The 20,958-nt window shown below is 44.3% G+C and overlaps 1 protein-coding gene across 12 annotated transcripts in view; it reads left to right on the top strand.

Moving 5' to 3' along the window:
* CIT (citron rho-interacting serine/threonine kinase) overlaps positions 1 to 20,958 on the top strand; it is a 100,362-nt gene that overhangs the window by 74,537 nt on the left and 4,867 nt on the right. For 8 of the 12 annotated variants that reach the window (XM_077308905.1, XM_077308906.1, XM_077308904.1 and 5 more), the window contains 16 exons: positions 879 to 1,041; positions 1,292 to 1,456; positions 7,369 to 7,506; positions 8,492 to 8,672; positions 8,880 to 8,971; positions 9,488 to 9,592; positions 11,283 to 11,452; positions 12,205 to 12,285; positions 12,490 to 12,625; positions 13,608 to 13,747; positions 14,363 to 14,455; positions 15,018 to 15,126; positions 15,603 to 15,731; positions 16,488 to 16,568; positions 19,044 to 19,122; positions 19,241 to 19,420. In XM_077308905.1, the coding sequence (XP_077165020.1) occupies positions 879 to 1,041; positions 1,292 to 1,456; positions 7,369 to 7,506; positions 8,492 to 8,672; positions 8,880 to 8,971; positions 9,488 to 9,592; positions 11,283 to 11,452; positions 12,205 to 12,285; positions 12,490 to 12,625; positions 13,608 to 13,747; positions 14,363 to 14,455; positions 15,018 to 15,126; positions 15,603 to 15,731; positions 16,488 to 16,568; positions 19,044 to 19,122; positions 19,241 to 19,420 (2,042 nt within the window). The remainder of the gene's footprint in view (positions 1 to 878; positions 1,042 to 1,291; positions 1,457 to 7,368; positions 7,507 to 8,491; positions 8,673 to 8,879; positions 8,972 to 9,487; positions 9,593 to 11,282; positions 11,453 to 12,204; positions 12,286 to 12,489; positions 12,626 to 13,607; positions 13,748 to 14,362; positions 14,456 to 15,017; positions 15,127 to 15,602; positions 15,732 to 16,487; positions 16,569 to 19,043; positions 19,123 to 19,240; positions 19,421 to 20,958) is intronic. The other 4 variants (XM_077308909.1, XM_077308912.1, XM_077308913.1 and 1 more) reach the window with 3 other exon arrangements.

The raw sequence follows: 20,958 nt of genomic DNA on the forward strand, positions 1-20,958 counted from the left end.
ACAACAAAAATTAACCAGCACCCAGTAGCCAGCTTTGAATGGTGTTTTAAAAATCTGTAGCTGGGATGCAAAGAACGCATGTGACTAGTTCTTTGCGTACAAGGCAACTTTGAATATGAGTTTTTGGAACAGCAGCTCCTCCATGCTATGTTTTAAACTGTTTGTGAAATGGAGACAAGTGTAAAAAAGCTGTTTGTAATAGTGCATGAACAGTGTGGATGAGTCGGCTGTTGCAAAGAAAAAAGATCCCATTGGGTGGGTGTAATTCCCTGGGAGTACGAAAAGCAGTCTTCAGATCCTAATGGATTAGACATGGTGCCTTTTTATAGTAAGCAGTATTGAATAACAAACATGCCCCAGTTTGAGAAAATGTTGTAATGCCAGCAGAAGGTCTTCAGTTAGGCCATGTTACATCACAGTATTTTGGTCTTCCTTCCTTTGACCTAGATGCTTGGAAAAATTAGGGAGACGTACAATTTCCCTTGCCTTGATTGGAAACGTGTGAAACAAAACCAGGAAGCATTTCACAAATAAGCACCGCACAGGAGTGGCATTTCAGGATTTGTCGGGTTTTTGTCCTTTTATTAATGACCCAGAAACAAATTACCTGGCCATGCTGTTTAAATAGAGATGAAACAGCAGTGGAGAGTGAATTTCGCTTTCTGTGATGGTGGATGAATTTCTCCAGGGAGAAAACTAATGGTCCTTGAAAACAAATTGAGAAATGGGGAGACCCTTAAAGGTTCCTTCCCCATTTCTTTACTTAGATAAGGAATACTGCCAGACCCTCTGGTCTGAAGTTAGTTAGATTTCCCTAACCCTAGTTTAAACCATCACTTACTAGGAGTTAGGAGCTGTCTGTGTGTTTCTGTTGCTAGGGCCTGTTTAGTCGACGGAAAGAGGACCCTTCTTTACCCACACAGGTTCCTCTGCAGTACAATGAGCTGAAGGTGGCATTGGAGAAGGAGAAGGCCCGTTCGGCTGAGCTGGAGGAGGCCCTTCAGAAAACACGCATTGAGCTCAGATCTGCTCGAGAGGAAGGTAGGGGGCTGCTGAAAAGTTGCATCTGAAGAGGAGGGGTCATTTTTAGCCCAAACCTGTCTCTTATTTTGTGTGTTCTGTAGCTGTGAAAATGTTTTTTTCCCCCTCTTCTCCCCTCCCCTGTTTGTTTGCTGTTGAGGATCCAATATAGCCACACCCTTGCTACAGGCTCTAACTCTTAAGGTTACGTAGAACCACTGCTGCTTCTTGTACTGGGAGGAGTTAACTAACTGTGTATGTGTATCCGTAGCTGCCCATAGGAAAATTACAGACCACCCTCACCCATCCACTCCTGCCACGGCCAGGCAGCAGATCATCATGTCTGCCATAGTCCGGTCACCAGAACACCAGCCCACGCCCATCAGCCTGCTTGCTCCTCCCTCAAGCCGCAGAAAGGAGTCCTCTACACCAGAGGGTAAGGCTTCAAAGGGCGGGGTGGGGGTTACAAAGAGTATCTTACTGAAAGCGACACCCCCCCATCCCTGATTCAGGTCTCACTCTGCTTTTCTGACAGGCCCCCAAGTATGGCAAGCCAAAGGCTGTTTGAGAGGAAGTAGGGCAATTGTTAGGAGAACAGAAGCATTCCTTCCTATTACTTCCTCTTCTGTCGCACTGTGGAAGACTTAAGCGCTGCTTCCTCAGGGGTAGTCAACCTGTGGTCCTACAGATGTCCATGGACTACAATTCCCATGATTCCCTGCCAGTGTTTGCTGGCAGGGGCTCATGGGAATTGTACTTCATGAACATCTGGAGGACCACAGGCTGACTACCGCTGCTCTACACTATAAAATGCAACTTTGGCCAAGATTGACGACTGTTGTTTGTAAGGTGCCAGTCAAATGAAAACAATGAAAAAGGGAGCTTCTGAACGAGGAACCGCAGATAGTTGTTTCCAGGAAGTGATAAATAATTCCCCCCCCCTTCCCACCAGAAAGGAAGAAAGTGAGGGATGATGCTAGTTCAGCAGCAGAGCACGAGGTTTGTGTGCCCATGGCCATGCAATCAGCCCCTGGCATGTCCACTTGAAGAGAGAGAGAGAGCGGATGGTTGGGTTGGGATAGCGTTCTGCCTGGCAGCCAGGGTAGACTGCCCTTGGCTAGGTGGCCAAACTCAGTGCAAAGGGGTTTTATTATATTTAGAAGAAAGAAACAATTCATTGATTTATTTTTATGGCAGTGATCTAGAGCAGGGGTAGTCAACCTGTGGTCTTCCAGATGTCCATGGACTACAATTCCCATGAGCCCCTCCTGGCAGGTTGACTACCCCTGATCTAGAGGAGACTATTTTAAAAGTTAACATCTTCTCTAAGACATTTGGAGTTCTATTCTGGTAATGCTTTGAGTCCAGAGACATCTTAAGACCAACAGTTTTATTCTCGGTATCAGCTTTTATGAGCATGCCTACTTCTTCAGATACAGTGAGACAGAAATCACTAATCAGGACTTATAGGTAGCAGGCGAGGAAGATGGTGCCAGGAAAGGCCAATTTCAGCTAAAATTGGATTAAGGCAAGTGGTAAAACTTGTGAATAGCAGCAAACATAGCTAAGGTTGGATTAAGGCAATGGGTAAGACCTATGAATAACAGCTGATTAGCATACCGCATAATAAACACTATCTTTGCCGCTTTTCACAGGTGTTATCCATTGCCTTAATCCAATTTTAGCTGTAATTGGCTCTCCCTAGCAACATCCTCCTCACCTGCTGCCTATATATAATGGTTGGTAGCTTCTGTTTCAATGCATGAACGCATGTGCATGCACACAAAAGCTCATGGTCTTAAAATTGCTTCTGGACTCAAACTTTGTTCTGTTTTTTCAGACCAACATGGCTGCTTGCCCACCTGAATTTACTGAAGAAGTTTCATCCATTCTTACTTTTATCTCTTTTCTTCCTCTATCCTCAATATATCACAAACCACTTAGGGCAGGGGCCTGTCTTTTTTGGCCTATTCTACTTGTAAAACTCCCACGTACAGCGGTGGAATTGTGTAATGAATAGAAGATGAGATTCCTGCAGGTGATGTCATGAAAGGCTGGGCATTCCTTTTAGAAATACTTCAGTTTTTGCATTTCTGCTCATGCAAGAAGTTCCCCAAATTTAATCTTTGGGTTTAGTTTCCCTTGCTCATGCAAAGTTCAGATTCAAGATGTAGAACTGGCCCACAGCTATGCTCTTTAATGTAATAAGAGACCCATGGTGTACAGCCTAATATTGCTATCACTCACTGCTAGAGAGAAATCCAACTTTAATAATTTTATCATAGAACAGAGATGTAAAAAACATAAATGGAAGGTTATTTAGTCTTGTGGAGCTAGGATGCTGCTGGTGGCAGAATCTCTTGCATCGTTTGAAGGCTCTTGGTGTTGGCAGAGTTTGAAAATCTATCTATCTATCTATCTATCTATCTATCTATCTATCTATCTATCTATCTATCTATCTATCTATCATACTTATATACCGCCCTCCCCGGAGGCTCAGGGGAGAGTGAAATGCAGAGAGAGTGAAACACCAGGCTGCTTAAAGAATAAAATATTTTTATTTGGAAGAGAAATAACTACCGTGTTTGCCAGCGTATAAGACGACTGGGCGTATAAGACGACCCCCCAACATTTCCACTCAAAATATAGAGTTTGTTACATTACATTACAGTACTATGGGCCACTATGGGCAGCTATGTCTATCCCAACTGAAGTGCACCCGGCGTATAGGACGACCCCCCCCCCACTTGGAGGCATGTTTTTCAGGGGGGAAAAGTAGTCTTATACGCCAGCAAATACTGTATGTATAGAAAGAGGAAAGGAGAGACCTAACTAACTGTTAGCTGTTGTCTGCAGTCATTCTTTCGGTTCAGTGGCTATTCTGGAGGCAAGCAGGAAGGATGCTCAAAAAGCAGGACTTCTCCTGTTGAGCCATCAGGACACTGGAAAAATTAGTCTGAAAATCATCAGGAAGTTCCTATCTATGCTGGATATATATCTCCTGTGATGCCCCCTGCAGGATACCCTTTATATTCTGCTCAATGATGCACACTGCAGAACTTAGAAAATCATAAGAGCTTCTTGCTAAAATAGTATGCACATACTACCTCTGGATACAAACTGGAAGGAAGAAAATTGTTTGTCACAATGTCTGGCTCGTTTAAAAGTGAACCTCTTTATATCTTTTAGATCTTTCTCTAAGGATTATGGCAACACTGACGGCATTCCTTTCTCTGACAGATATTTTGTCTGGGGAGAGTGCTCGCAGCTAGGTTTTTCACAATATGGTATACCCTAAGGATGAATTTACATTTTTACTGCCTTTTTAACATTCTCTGAGCAGAATACTTCACTGAAAATCTGGTCTCATTGCTACTGGATGTGAGAGTGCTCAGAATTTAGAGGACCTTAAAGTGCCATGCATGGTATAGAATCAGTGAGAGAGGATGCACGTGATTTGCGTGCTTTCCCATATTCCTGAAGTCTTATGTAAAAAAAGAACTCGTACATCTCCCCTACTGGGATAAACGGACCCAAATAAATGAGTGCAAGGGGGATAGAAAAGAACTGAAAGGTTTATAAAGGAATGGATTCATGGGATGGGGGAGATTTGAAAAATGCTGAGTTGCCCGCCAGCCTCTAATTCAAGCAGGGCTCCTGTATATGGGATAACAGTGACTTGTGTGTGCAGAAGACCCCAGCAGCTGGGGACCTGCTGATAGGGTGAGCGGTGATATCCTAATGCTCACGATAAGCTCCACTGTTTCTGGGCATCTGAAGGGTGGCATGTAGGGGAAGAAGGAATGACATCCCCAGAGGGATTGGCAATGTCCTGGAGATGGCGAGGGGAGAGAAATCACATGGTATCATCAAGGTAGCAGTAACCAAAAAGAAATAGGGAGTTTTTTGGGGGGGGGGGCTTCGGATGTTTCTGAAGATTTCTCCACTCAGAGGGTACATGTACACTGCAAAGCATCTCACTCACTCTCAAAGAGAATATATTTCATAGAAGTGAGTTCTTTTCTCGTGTGCTTCCTCAAATTTCCCAATTTTACTGCTGGAAAAATGGAAAAAAGAGTCTAAAGGACATGTTCCCTCTGGATTTTTGTTTTTTATTTCTGGGCCTTCACATCTCAGCGGGGGAGAAGAGTCCAGATGAAAGCTACCTCAAAGGGCTGCTGCCTCTCGTAGGAATATTGCCACACCAGGACCTAAATAGTATAACTTCCCATTCTCCTCAATTGTAATTAAGTCAGAGAGTGAGAAATGGGGGAGGGAGCAGTTTGCTTCCTTGGATATGTACTAGTATAGTTAGGAATCTCCTTTAATCAGTCCTCACAAGAGCATGCAGATGAACAGTTTCTGTGTTCACTCCTCTGCCATTAGTTCTTGTGTCCCTGCCCCGTATATCTTCTCCCATCCCTATGCCTTCCTCATTCAGCATTTGAGAAGAAAATTTGAGCATATGTCTCATTACTTCCTTGGCTACGTAATTTTTTTCCAAATTATTGGTCAGTTTGAATAAGAGACTTTCTTTATGCCCAACGGTGGCCTTTATGTCTTCCTGTTCTACTTGATCAAACTAACACAATTTATTCCAGTAGCAATCTCTGCTACTTTTTCAGCCAAGGGCCAACATTTAAATCACGGAAGCCGTATTCCATTGGCTCAACAATTTACTGAACCCTCTATTCTGAAGTGCTCGCCTGAACTAATGGGAGATGACTTTCAGGTCCCCTTTCTCATGCAACACATTTCTGCAGCTAATGTGAATCTTACTTGTCTTCTTTGCCTGTCAAATAGAACCATAAAGGAGGCTTGAGTTAACAATCCTTTCTTTGGCTTTCTAGGCCTGTCAATCTTACTAAAAATCGGTTGGTGCTTATTAAGCCCCATATCACCTAAAATGCTGGCTACAACAGTAATTCCTAGTCAGAGTTATTGGACTGCCAAGCTTTTGTGCTTCTCAGTGTTTCACTGTAGTGATTGTCTTCGTTTTATGGATGTCTTATATATAGATTGTCTGCTTTTAGTGTAGATCCGTTCTTGTATTTTTCCATGTGATGCAGTCATGTGGTCTAGAGCTGGGGTCATGTTATGGCCAACAATGTGAACTATAAGTTGCAGGAACCCTGGTTTCAATTCTCACTTCAGCAATGATTATTTACCATATGCCCAAAACACCAGCCCCTTGTGCCCCCCTCCCCCCCAGTCTCACAGCCTCCATTTGCAGTATTGGGGTGATAAAACTTAACCTACCTTATAGGGGCATTGCAAAAATTACTGAGATAATTAGATGAAGCACTGAACACCCAGAAATGCAAATATAACTGCTAGAGACCTTTATAGCTAATAATAATCTCTGTAGATTATGAAACATTTTTTAATTAGGTGGTCCACAATGTTAACATGTCCCTTTATCTCCCCTGCATCTCTGTTCTCCCTACAAGCCCTGAATGTACCTAGGATAAACAGTCAAGCTATTTAAATCAATTTTCATTTTTATTGTGTAGCTCTGTGCAGTGGCAGCATCATAGCCAATGATTTTCGCAATTTCTTGCTTTTTACAATTTGGTACAATTCTTCCAGCAAATTTTGTTGAATATTGCTTGTATTGCCTAATGAGTTAGAAATTGTTAGTAAAATTATTGCCTTGCCTATCTGAGGGACCACTTGTCTGCTTACGCCCCCTGCAGGGCTCTTCACTCTGCCTGTACTAATCTGCTGGTGGTCCCTGACCCCAGAGAGGTATGCCTGGCCCTGGCCCCAACCAGGTGGAAGAATGAGCTTCCGGGAGAGCTGAGGGCCCTGACGGAGCTACCAAAGTTCTGCAGGGCCTGTAAAACGGAGCTATTCCACCAGGTCTTTGGTTGAGGCCAGGTCTTTTTAAGATCGCTGGACCCCCTCAGGCCCCTCAGTCATTAGATAGACCCTTTGTGGATGACTGTGGGGAGGACTGGAGGGTTTTTCTGCTATCTGAGGTTCTTGGTTTTAAGATTGGGGTTTTATAGGGTTCTATTATGTAATTCGCCTTGAGTTCAAGGAGGAAGGCAGACTAGAAATTTAACGAATACTAAAATAATCATCTTGTCAGAATCAACTTGCTTATTTGTGAAATAGGTGGTCACAGTTTCAGTTGTGGGGCTGGTATTAGAAGTCCTCGCTTACCTATACATGCTTTAAATTAAATGCTGCACCTTGCATGTATTGAACAACTTTATGCTGATGTCACTACAACTACTTCTTTAGGCAACTAGTGCCCTCTCATCCCGGGATAGTGACCTTGGAAATAAGAAAAGTTCTTTATGCTGCTTTGATAAACCTTTTGCTGCTTGCTCCTTTCCCCAGAGTTCAATCGGCGGCTGAAAGAAAGGATGCACCATAACATTCCCCATCGGTTCAATGTGGGATTGAATATGAGAGCAACAAAATGCGCGGTTTGTTTGGATACCGTGCACTTCGGGCGGCAGGCATCGAAATGTCTTGGTAAGGACCTTGGATGAGAGGAAAGGGCAAAAAGGATGAAACAGAACAATAATTCTCGTTGAGCGTGATACTCAGGTTAGGTATTCAAGACTTGATCTAGAATGCGTCTGAGTGACTTGGCAGTGTGATGATGGAGTGCCTGGGTAGCAGAATGAACCGTACTGCTTAGACTACAGGGAAGGGATTCTGTGGTTGTTTTTTAACTACCCTACATTATTCATAAGTAGAAAACTAGCTTGGTATGTGAATGTCTCGCCTGGTACTTCCCTCCCCGGAGGACTCAGTTTTATTTACACACAACTACCTTACCTGATATACGTTGATGGACGCTGAGAAAATATAGTGCTTCAGTCAAATTGTAATGAAACTGTAGCATACACTGACTGCCCCAGAATATACAGATGGATACTAGTCAGGTGGCTTTAAAATGGGATTTGACATTTACATTCTGTTACAGAGAATATACCCATCAATTACTCTTGCTTATTTAAAATGTGTATGTCCCACCTTATACTGCATGAAAGCAATATTACAATCCCTTAACAACATAAAGACATCGCTCAGCATGTTGTATAAATGGAACTTCCATGTTAAAAGCAGTGAGATGGATTTTCTGGAAGATACTTGAATTGAAAGTTTCCAATTCCTTCGCTCGAGCGTGATCCAATTTAACGTGTTCAGACATAAATCAAAGTAATTGAGTGAAATCTTTAAAAGGACCACATGTTAATCTTTTTGTTCCAATAGCAATAGATACGTGGACTGAAATATTTGATGAGGGAGGGAATCGAGTCTGGTTTAAATGTTACCTTCAAACAAATCCAACGTTCTATGTGGAAATTATTTTATTGGAAGTGATATTTGTCCTTTTTTAAAGACAGCATGGCAAGTGGCGTTTCTTTACGCTACTTCAGTGTAAAAAGAGAACCCTGCAGGTCTTGAAAACCATTGACCCTCTGAATTTAGCACACCCTGCCTCTTTCAGAATGCCAGATGATGTGCCATCCCAAATGCTCCACCTGTTTGCCAGCTACCTGTGGCTTGCCTACAGAATACGCTACTCATTTCTCTGAAGCCTTTTGCCGGGACAAATTGAACTCTCCCGGTCTGCAACTGAAAGAGCCGAGCAGCGGTTTACGGCTGGAAGGATGGATGAAGGTGCCAAGGTACAAACGTGAGTCTCTGTGCTAAAACGCCAGCCGCGCGCTGGTGCTGCCGCAGGAGGAGCGCTCCGTATACTTAAGACGAATCTGCTGAGGCCAATTTTCTTGTTGCTGGTGAAATTCGTGCTGGGTTAAGCTGATGCTACTATTCTCAAAACCTTGACGGAACGACTGATACAACTTTATCCCTTGTTCCTTCTGTGTTTTCAGAAATAATAAGCGTGGGCAGCAGGGATGGGACAGGAAGTACATAGTTCTGGAAGGAACAAAAGTGCTTGTTTATGACACAGAAGTACGAGAAGGTAATCTATTCCATGTGATTAACTTTCCTGACTAGTTTGACAGTGTGCGCGCTCTCTCTGTCTCTTCATGCAAAGCTTTGTCTTTCACAGAAATCTGAATATTGTGGAGTAGGGGAAGAGAATTTTTTCTAGTTCCCTGGATTTCAAACGTCTTACTTTCAAGTCATTCCTTCCACATGTATTTTCCAGAGAGAGCCACTGAGCATCTCAAATGAACCTCTGTGCTTGATGAAAGATTCTGGGACATATTTGTATCAGGCACCCAGGGCTGAGACAGATGTCTTACAGAGACAATGCCATGTAGGCATCAGGGGATTGGACTAGGCAGAAGTGAACTTGGGAGGCCAAAACAGGCCTGGGGGGAAAAAAACAGTCTGAAAACGTCTTGTTCGGTCAATAGTTCGTTCAATCCCTCACCATATGCAGCTTCCTCCTCTCTCCCCTCCCGTCACTGCTTTGTTTCTCATCAATGTTTTTATTTCTCTTTCATGTTCTTCCATTTTGACTTGGCCAAAGCTGGACAAAGGCCCATCGAAGAGTTTGAGCTGTGTCTTCCTGATGGAGATGTCACTGTCCATGGAGCAGTGGGAGCCACCGAATTGCTAAATACAGCTAAGACAGGTGAGGCTTCACTCGAACGTCACCTGAGGGATAAGAATGCCTAAAGCAGGGGTAGTCAAACTGCGGCCCTCCAGATGTCCATGGACTGCAATTCCCATGAGCCCCTGCCAGCGTTAGCTGGCAGGGGCTCATGGGAATTGTAGTCCATGGACATCTGGAGGGCCGCAGTTTGACTACCCCTGGCCTAAAGCCTCAGTGGCTGCAGTGGAACCCGATCTTCTGACAGTTATTTTATAAAACTGTGTTGTAGTCTTGTAAAGCAAAGACGAAGAATTCAAGTTGGCTTCCAGTGCATCTCTATCATGGCCCCAGGAACTGCCTATTTTGCACTGTCCATTTAACATGCACAACCCTGCCTTTGGCCTAACCCCAAATCTCATATCCATGGGCCATAACGGGAGTGTGTAAGTGGAAGTGGGGGCTGAAGAGCTTGCTCAACTTGTGCATATCCTATGCAAAAGGCTTCTATATTTGGTTCCTCCCCCCCACACACACACACACAAAATAAAATCTCTTTTTGGCTTGCAAATGTGTATGTTAGGCTTTGGGTAGAATTTCTTTCCCTGTTTTTCGCTGTTATGAACTCGTGCCGAATTTTGTAAATTAAAAAATGCATGACGCTTTTTTTGCTCGGGGAGGATGATCTATAAATGTGCTTGGTGTTTTTCTCCGAAAGTACATATTTTTTAAGCACGCTTTATTTTCACCCCGTCATGGTGTGTGCTGACACCTTTCCTTGGCAGCCACCAAATGTTCTTAGGAAGCGGCTGGCCTATATGAAGCCCGTTGCCCAGCAGGGCTTTTGATTGGCCGTGCCGACTAGAACAATGCGGTTTGATTGGCCGCTACCTAAAGGCTCGGTTTTATTCTCTCTCGCTCTGTTTTCTGATTGGATTCTTAAAATTGCCCCTTTTCTTCTCTGCACTCGGGCCCCCTCTGTGTGTTTGGCTTCACTTTCTGTGGCAGCCACTTTGTGGTTGCCACACCAACCTGTTTCAAAATCCCAAAGATGCCTCCATGCTCAAAAGGTTTGGGGACCCTTGACAGATGACCGTCATTAGCAAACAAAGGCATCGCCACCTGTGTTAAACCATCTCTTGTTTTGATGAATAAATAAGATGTGCATACCAGAACAGGAGACGTTGTCTTTTGGCTAATGCAGTCACAGTTCCTTTTGACTCAGCTTCAGTCAGGGACCAAGCTAAAAGCTTCTGTGACTGTGTGGGCTTAGAGAGAGAAATTGTGTTCAGCAGCGCCAGGAATGGGGCGTCTTCCCTTTGATCAGAAGCGTCTCCACGGTATAAAGATAAAATCAGTGTCTCTCTTTAATGAGTATGCCTATTTATGGGGAGCCTTAGATCTGGAGGTTTTTCTCTTTTTTTGTGATGCTTCTTCTGAGTTGCATGTGGCTAGAAGCATGTCAGATGGAGAGGGTGGTGGGGGGAGAGGTGATGTTCCCTGTCATAGCTAGAGCATGAGTTCTTGCGTGCAAACTGGGGTGCTACACACTTCACAACTTAAGGGGATGGTTAGCATTCTTTTAATCCATTTTCAGATCTTGGAAGGCTCCTGTTCTGACAGCACCCTCGCTAAAAGCAGAGAATTGATCTAATGAAGCCCTTTGGAGCACTAGTCCAGTTCATGTTCGTTATTTTTTTCCCTTTTTTCTTTTTAAATGTTAACATCTTAGATGTGCCATATATCTTAAAGTTGGAGTCTCATCCCCATACCACTTGTTGGCCTGGTCGGACCCTCTATTTACTAGCACCCACTTTTCCTGATAAGCAACGGTGGGTCAGCGCACTGGAATCCATAGTCGCTGGTGGCAGAGTTTCCAGGGAAAAAGCTGAAGCTGATGCAGTAAGTAAGAGCATGGATATAGGGGGGGGGTTGGGGGGGATGCCGCCACTCAGTGATATTCCAGCCCCCCTTTCTGGATTTTCCACTTTTAAAAAGAAATAGAAAAAGTATGCTTTTTAATATACAAGAGGTGTAAGGCAGCGTTCTAGCCCATAGCTGAGTTTTGTAGTAAACCAGCTTCTCACTTCTGGTCCACTTATTATAAATCCATTATCTGCAGACGTCCCCCTACAGTAAAAAAAAATCCTGCACTTCTTCCTGAACAGAGGTTGATTTAAACGCAACCTGCCTGCCTGTACTTGCAGTATCATTCATTCCTTCCAAAAGCAATTGTAAGCCGCTTTGAGACTTCTTCTGGTAGAGAAAAGCAGCATTTAAGAACCAACTCCTCCTCGGCAACTGGGGATGGGCAATGGGGAGAGAAGGCAAACTGGTCCTCACTGTAGTTGCTTACGTATCTTGATCTTTGAGCAGCAGGGAATGTGCTGTCAGAGAGCTGGAGCTCTAAGGAGGAAGAGGTTTGCTGTTGTCTGTTAACAGGCGCACACTGCAGGCGCACACTGGACAGTCTTGGATCATGGCAAAGCAGTCAGAATAAAGGATTCTTTTCCTATTTTTGTATCTGAGCCATCTGTTCCATAAGGACATGTAGCAGGACCAGGCATCACCATAGGTTCTTCATAGGTGAAATGAAAGTAAGTTTACTTCTGGTCATTTCTGACTTTTTCCTGTGGTCTCCCTTTCATACACAGAAGCTACTTGGGAATTCTTTGCTCAAACTAGAGGGGGAAGACCGCTTGGATATCAACTGTACATTGCCCTTCAGTGATCAGGTAATGGTGGTATTTATTACCTTGCTAGTGCTCTGCCAGCCTGGAGAATAAGCAGTCTAATTTCTTATAGGGAGAATGAGTTCAGTTCTGGATCTCATCCTGAAGTTTTCTTCTTCCACTCGCTGGTTACTGCATTTATATTTCATACCTTCAGAACACCCTTCTGCATTTGCTGACAAATGTATTTATAAATTCCATTTGCAGGTAGTTCTGGTGGGCGCTGAGGAAGGTCTTTATGCCCTGAATGTCTTGAAAAATTCCTTAACTCATGTCCCTGGAATTGGTGCAGTCTTCCAAGTGCACCTCATCAAGGACCTGGAGAAATTGCTCATGATAGCAGGTAAGGATCAGGAAACACATTTCCTTTTTAAAATAGCAATAGCTTGTTTGTTAGTGAATTCAACCCTCTCCCTCCCACTTGCCCTGTGACGACTACACTAAATGTTATTCAGCAATACCTGTGGCTCCTGACATGGTAATATGCATTGGCCCCTTTTGCTTTCAATAACATCTTTGCACTTAATCCCTAAGGGTTAGAAACTTGCCTTTAAAAAGAACCCCTCAGATGTTAGGAAACGGAATACTGTGGCCAGTACCACTCTGCACAGCATTTCTGCACTTCTGTGGAATTGCTGCGTACACAGAGCCCTGGTTGTCCCTGAATGTTTGGTTAATTTTTTTTTCTAGTGCCAATGCCTTTGCATTTAGCAGCACAGAATTTTGTCTGCAAGGCATATTGGTTTTGGAATTGTAGGGTTTTTGTAAGACGCTTCTGTTGCTTTTGGAGGTAAAAGTCCTGAACTCTGATCTTTCAACCTTTAATTGTTCCTGCCTCCTGAAATTAATTAATAGAATGTGTTCTAGTACTGCTGTGACTCCTAAGTTACGATACCTCTTGCAACCCAAACCATAGAGAGAGATGGGCAGAAGGGACCAGAGAAGAAGAGCTTTAACTCCTTTGCTCCTCCATTTTTCTGCCTGACCTGAATTATTATAATTGAAGATGATGATGATGATTTGACTTCTTACCCGCCACTCCCAGCATGCTGGCTTGTTGCGGGTTACTACAATAAAACCCCATAGTAAAACAAACAATCCCCACCTTAAAACGTAACCCTCCCAGACTGCGAATGCTAAACCTCGTCTTTTCCCCACACACACTCAACAACCCCCCCACTCAACAACCCCCCATTGCCTCGGGGGATTAAGGAGAGAGTAGCCTGCTGCCCGGGCTAAGCTGAGGAGGGGCCTCTGATCTTGTTCTCCTTGTTCAGAAAACCTTTTTTGGCATATAAGTTAACACGTCTGTGATGCTTACTCAGGAGAAGAGAGGGCTCTGTGCCTTGTTGATGTGAAGAAAGTAAAGCAGTCTCTGGCCCAGTCCCATCTGCCAGCTCAGCCTGATGTTTCACCAAATATTTTTGAGGCTGTAAAAGGATGCCATCTTTTCGCTTGTGGCAAGGTAGGATCTCCAAGCTCTGTGTTCATCTATTGACAAAACGATCCCAGGAACGTCTGGTATCATGTTGGGGGAAGTTGCCTCTCAGATCCTTCATTACATTCCACAGACAGCTGGCATGTGTGCCCTTATACTGCCTGTGGAGCAGGATGCATAGGGAGCAGGATGACGAACTAAAGTTCATGAATTTTGGCCGGTTTGTGATTTGCAAAGTCTTGTTTGCTAACTGAAGAACCGCCATGAACGTCCACGAATTTTGGTGCAGTTTGTGGTGATTAGCGACGAGCAGCTTTTTGGAAATCCCTGCTGTTTGCTCCCAGTGGCTTTTCACAGAGAGCAGAAAGCAGGGTTTAAATGGCTCCATTTCCTTACTTGGGTCAAGATGCTGATAATGTAATGAAGGGGGAACAGAAAGGAAAGCTGGAATAACATAACAATGACATAACTGAGACTTTAGTAACAAAATATTTCTTTTAAGTAAACTTCTTCAGCAGTTTCCGCCAGTTTCAGTATGTGTAAAAACTAAAATCCTTTGAGGCCGTAGCAACTGTGTTGATTTAAACAAATAAGTCACTTAATACTTTACAACATAATGCTGACTATTCTTTTCTCTTGTAGATTGAGAATGGGCTGTGCATCTGTGCAGCTATGCCCAACAAAGTGGTTATTCTGCGGTACAATGAGAGCCTCAGCAAGTTCTGCATCCGGAAGGTAATGTCTGAGGCCAGCCTCATCTCTTTGGGGCCTGAGACCCAAAATTCCAGATCAGTTGGGCAAGGGGATGCATGTAGATGTTAAATAACATTGGGGAGAGTATTGCTCCCTGCAGGGCCTGGTGTTGGGAGACGCTCCTCCCAAGCACCACCCTCAGTCCCCATCTGTAGAGAAAAGGCGGCCACCATATCTCCCTCGTCTCCCAATTACTGGAATCCCCAGCCTCTGGCTGCCCTCCCTACTGCCCATCCTTCAATTAGCCCTCCTTCACCCTCCCTTCTATTACCACATAACAATTCTGGAGTCCTCTCCCCAGCAGTACAATCATCCCAATAGGAGAATACAGTGACAATAGTATTCACCCTACTCCTGCAAATAAATTAAGAATTCATCAACTCTGCTCTTCCTATAGAACATATAAGCCTTACATACAAAGATTGAGAAATCCCAGCTCTGTGTTGTGTTGGCTGAAACCATACAGCCAACACGCAACATATTGTATCAGGTCAACCTGTCTAACCTAAACGTGTGTATCTTTGCTTTATCTTTTCCCTTCCAGGAGATTGAAACGTCAGAGCCCTGCAGCTGTATTCATTTCACCAATTACAGTATCATCATTGGCACCAACAAATTTTATGAGATTGAGATGAAGCAGTATACCCTTGAGGGTAGGATTTTCTTAACTATGAATTCTTACTGAGGAAGACAATGCATAAGGTGGGATAATTGGCAGGCGATGGCTATTACCTTCGTACCTAACCCTTCTGGATCAGTTGACGCCCATAGGATTGATTAGTGAATTGGTTGACCCATGCAGACCAAGGCTGGAGGTTGTAGACAACATTGACTCACAGTCAAGGCTAGAACTGGCATTTTTGTGGATCTACACCAAATTAGGAGAAGGGGTGATTTTGCTTCAGCAGCCTTCCCTGATACAGATCTTTGTGTCCACAACTGTATGTGAGGATCTGCGTGTTCTCACCTCTGGCATAGATGATGAGGGTGTGTGTGTGTGAGAGAGAGAGAGAGAGAGAGAAGTGAGCTTAGAGGACCCAATTCTATCAAGTGTGAAATTCCAGGCTAGCAGCTAACGAGTTTTAATGTGAAAGGGGGACTGACCTTATCTTTCTGCTGGTGATTTTAGAATTCCTGGATAAGAACGACCACACCTTAGCATCTGCTGTGTTTGCATCATCTACCAACAGCTTTCCAATCAATATCATTCAGGTGAATCCTACAGGGCAGAGGGAAGAGTATCTGCTTTGCTTTCATGGTAAGTCTGGCACGTTGCTCTTGGCCTGACCTATGTTTGTCATGTGCAATCCTTTAAGGAATATGGAATTCTTCTGGCACTGTTTTTGTGGGAAAGATTTGTCCACCATGATGTAGTTCAAAATTATGTTAATGCTCGGTAGCCAACTGGTGAGATTGTAAGCAATAAAGGATTTTGCCAGAACAGTTGTCAGTTCTGCTAGGCCCGTTCAAGGATTTTGTTGCTGCTGTTCTGGGTAGCATTACACATTGTTCGTATATTGGACAGCAACAATTAAAGGGGTAGGGTGGTATTGCCAAGCCCTAAGGTAGTGCATTTCAGAATCTCATGAATCTTTAAGATAGGGCAGCAACTGTGGTGTTTCCTGTATGTCAAACAGCAATGGGGAATGCAGGCATAATTGCGTCCCTTTAGAAAGCCCTGTCGGGTATGCATGGCTTGCTGCACTGATCTATGGGAGAAAAGTCAAGGAGACTGGTTCTTTAGATCAATAAAATCAGGAGCAACTTTAAGACCAACAAAGATTTATTCAAGGCATGAGCTTTCAAGTGCAAGCACTCTTCCTCAGACTTGCACTCAAAAGCTCACACGAATAAATCTTTGTTGGTCTTAAAGGTGCTACTGGACTCTGATTTTATTGTCCTACTTCAGACCAACACGACTACTCATTTGAGTCTATCCTTATGGTTCTTTGGACGTGGCAGAGCCGCAAAATAAGTTGAGATGGCACTGAACAGAATAATTGATTCTCCGCAGAGTTCGGTGTCTTTGTTGACTCCTACGGGAGGCGGAGTCGCTCAGATGACTTGAAATGGAGTCGCCTGCCTTTAGCGTTTGGTGAGTCCTGTGTAATTTCTTGATCCATTTCATTGCTCCACACACCATGTTCCAGGATTCTGAAATGTCCTAGGATTGTAGAAATAGCTCATAAAATAATCCTTTTCTGGGAGAAACCACAGCGCAATTTTTAAAAAGAGAATATTGAGTCTTGAATGGACATGTTGACCTTTTCAGATTAAGAACCAAAAGTGATAAGATGTGAAAAATTAATTGGAGACTTTTCTGCCAGTGGAATTTTTTACTGTACCTTGAATATATCGGAAACTGGGGAACATCTGACCTTTTCATGTCAAAGGAAAAGTAAGAACTTTTTTTGCAGTTTATAATGGGTTTTGAAACTTGCTGGCATTTGATACTGATTGGTAGGGGTGTTAGGACAAAAATTGTCAGGCATCTTTAAGAAAGAACAATCTAGTGGGGTCTCCAGGCCAAATCTGTTTCCTAACTGCAGTGGCCAATTTAGAGAGGCAAGTGTAGTCTGGGAGGGAATTGGCAACTTTATTATTTCAAGTATTTCTACCCTACCTTTACTTTGTTTAGATCAAGGGTAGTCAAACTGCGGCCCTCCAGATGTCCATGAACTACAATTCCCAGAAGCCCCTGCCAGCATTCGCTGGCAGGGACTCATAGGAATTGCAGTCCATGGACATCTGGAGGGCCACAGTTTGACTACCCCTGGTTTAGATATTAGATCTTCAAGGCAGTTTACAGTTTCAGGATGACAGCACCTGAGGTCTTAGGCCTGGGATTTGGTAATGGGACTTGTTTTGGCCCAACACTCACCATCCCTTCCTCAAAGGGACACTGAACCCTTTAGTTGGGTCCCCAAACAGCATGTTAATGAATTTTATTGGGCTTTGAGCTATCATAAGCGGTGGGAAGGGCAATAGTAAAATAAAGTCAAATATTGGCTGAGAACCTTTCTGCAAACAGTAAGGTTGCTTGCATAAGGATTGACTTGCATAATTCATTTTTTAATGTAGACGCTAGATTTCCTTTGATGAAGCTGGAGCGTTTTAGTGCAGAGTTGACGGCCCTCCACCTATGCAAAGGAATTGTTTCTGGCTTTTGATGATAGTGGATAGGGTGGCAAGAAAAGATCTGATTAAGTAGCCAGTATATACGGACATCAGAATTTTTAAGAGGGACGGAGAAGATGGCGGCTCAGTAAGCCCACTTTTCTGTGAGCTCCCTAACCAGGTGGGGGCCGAACGTGACTGTTATTGGCAGAGCTAGGTGAGGTGCGCAAGCCTCGCCTAATATATCCCCTTAGGAGCTCTCTGGAGCACAAGGGGCCTTTAACAGAAAATGAATGGGGAGGGACTGATATCCTAAGTGCCCCCTGCAAATTCCAAAGAGCTCTGCAGAGCTCATTTATACACATGCCACCAGACGCAGAGGGAAGAGAGAGACATATAGAGATATATGTGTCGATATATTTGTAAAAGTGCCATCAATATTATATTATGTATAGATTGTCAGATGTGCAAATCATCAACATCTCAAGCCATACATTACTTACCGAAAAAGTTTGTTCTCCCCTGGCTTCCAGAAGCTATTCCCAGTGGAAAGCCTTTGGTGGGGTTAGTCTCTGCTCCACACGCTCTCATTGTTTCAAGAAGCTGAGCGTAGGTACAGCTTATGTCTCTGGTGACGTAGTAGGATTTTTCTTTTTCATCCATTTTCTTCTGTTGACATCTTCCAGCTGAGGCTCCTTCATATGGGCTGGGAGTGGGGAGAACCTGGTAGTATGGCCATCCCATATCTGGGACTTGGGCCCAAGCCAAGGGGTGTGAAAAGAAGCTGAAGAACCTTAGAAGCACAATGGCAGACAATCTGGAGACACCATGTGTCCTGATCTTCATCCATACTCTTCTTACCCTTGGAAAGAGGAGGCAGAATTACAGGATGTTTCCAGTTGTTCCTTTCTCCCTGGGATGTTGACAACAGTGTTAACTCCAACTCTTCTCTCCATTTCTTGCCACTGCAATACAAGGAGATTACATAATTACAGTCCGCCTCCTTTCCCGTGCACGAGCCTGCCAAAAGGAGTCTTCTGGCCTGCTTTGGAGACTAGGGAGACTCCTCCTTCGCCAGAGAGGAATTCTTTCCCTTTTATTCCCTTGGAAGCTCACTGATTAACAAACCCAGAGCAGCAGAAGAGTCTCATTCCTCGCTTTTGGATGCAAGGGCTAAAAGGACTGAAACGGATTTTGCTATTGCCAGAGTGACCTTAGGATCCTCGTCACTAAGCAAAGGTGACAGAGCTTCCAAGTTGTAGGAGGACGTAGGGGAATCAGTCTAGAGCTGGCTCCTGCTCCAGAAGGCAATGCACTCCCGGGGAGGGTTAGAATGTCTTCCTGAAGCCACAGGGAATAGGATTCTTCTTTTCGGTCTAGAGCCAGGGAGGTTGCATTCTTCTACCTATCTCTAGGCTCGATCCACTAACATTGCTACTTGGTGCTGTTGCAGCCTACAGGGAGCCTTATCTCTTTGTGACGCACTTCAACTCCCTTGAGGTGATTGAGATCCAAGCACGTGCTTCCCTTGGGTAAGTAGATGCCTGGCTTGCGCTTGCATTCCCAAAACCAGGGCGGGAATATCAGTCCTGGATCTTGTTCTGAGGGCTAGCAGCCTAAAGACACCGTTTCATTCCTTCTTCCCCTCAGCACTCCGGCTCGAGCCCACTTGGATATTCCAAGCCCTCGCTATCTGGGGCCAGCGATTTCATCAGGGGCAATTTACCTGGCCTCTTCCTACCAGGACAAACTAAGAGTTATTTGCTGTAAGGGGAACTTAGTAAAGGAATCAAACAATGAACACCACCGAGGATCCTCTACTACACGCAGGTAGGAGGCCATGATTAATACGCATAATATAGGGAGGAAGCATTCTCCCTCAAGCTTTCGGAGAAATTCCAAGCCCAGATCCCAAGGAGCCAACGAGTTAAAGCTTGGCAGTGAAGAGTACAGCAAGAGCAGAAGAACGGATAACTTGGGATGATTAATGAGCCAATGCTGCTGCATTTATTTTCCATTTCAGTGGGAGTGGAACACATCAGAGGGCTTTTATAAGAAAGGGCTTTGAGAAAGGATATTGAAAGAAGAGGCCATGCCACAAAAGTTCCAGACAGGAAGAGTTCTAGGCATAAGAAATAGCAGAATAGGCAGTCGTTGAAGAGAGCAAGAGATCTCTTCAGTAGAATGATGAAAAGGATACGTGTTTGCCACAGCTGTGGATACAATGGGAGAGTGGGAAGACCGAACGAAGGTCACACACACAAAATCTCTCTAAAGAGATGGATGAAACATCTGAATACAGAAGGGGATGAGAAACCATAAAAAGATGGCGTAGAACTCAAGGGTTTTGAGAAGAAGAAGAAGTTGGTTCTTATATGCCACTTTTCTCTACCCAAAGGAGTCTCGAAGCGTCTTACAGTCACCTTCCCTTTCCTCTCCTCACAACAGACACCCTGTGAGGTGGGTGAGGCTGAGAGAGCCCTGATATTCCTGCTCGGTCAGAACAGCTTTATCAGTGCTGTGGCAAGCCCAAGGTTGCCCAGCTGGCTGCATGTAGGGGAGCACAGAAGTGAACCTGGCTCACCAGATTAGAAGTTCACGCTCCTAACCACTACACCAAGCTGTTTTTTTTTTTTTTGCTTTGTGTCTGCAAGGAAGGCTGAGGTATGATAAAAGAAGATTCCAGAAAGAACACCAGTGTATAGTCCTGAACTTTAGTTAAGGGTTGGGGAGGCTCAGGTGATCTTAGGCCCCCTCTCTCAGACTAACCCTACCTCACAGAGTAGCTGCAAGGATAAAAAGGGGGAGAAGAGAGACCGAAGTATGTCAGAAGAGGAGAAGAAGAAGAGTTGGTTCTTATATGCCGCTTTTCCCTACCTGAAGGAGGCTCAAAGCGGCTTACATTCACCTTCCCTTTCCTCTCCCCACAACAGACACCCTGTGAGGTGGGTGAGGCTGAGAGAGCCCTGATGTTACTACTCAGTCAAAAGTTATCAGTGCCGTGGCAAGCCCAAGGTCACCCAGCTGGCTGCATGTGGGGGAGCGCAGAATCGAACCGGGCTTGCCAGATTAGAGGTCCGCACTCCTAACCACTACACCAAGCTGGCTCTCAGAGTGGAGTAAAATACTAAAAAAAAACAAATATAAGAGGCCAGATGAGGAGTTTTAGGACATACTGAGTTTAAGACAGTTGTGAGACGTCCAAGTAGTAGCATAAGGGAAGCATTGGGAAGAAGTCTGGGGGAGAGAGTGATCGGGTTGTCCGGAAAGGTGACCCAGTGCTGAAAGTAAATAACAGTTGCTCAACAATTGCCTTTTGTAATCCCACCAAAAACGGGTGGGGCTCAGTCAGACCTGCAGCTGAAATG

Source organism: Paroedura picta, chromosome 13 (assembly GCF_049243985.1).
Source record: "Paroedura picta isolate Pp20150507F chromosome 13, Ppicta_v3.0, whole genome shotgun sequence".
NCBI lineage: Eukaryota > Metazoa > Chordata > Lepidosauria > Squamata > Gekkonidae > Paroedura > Paroedura picta.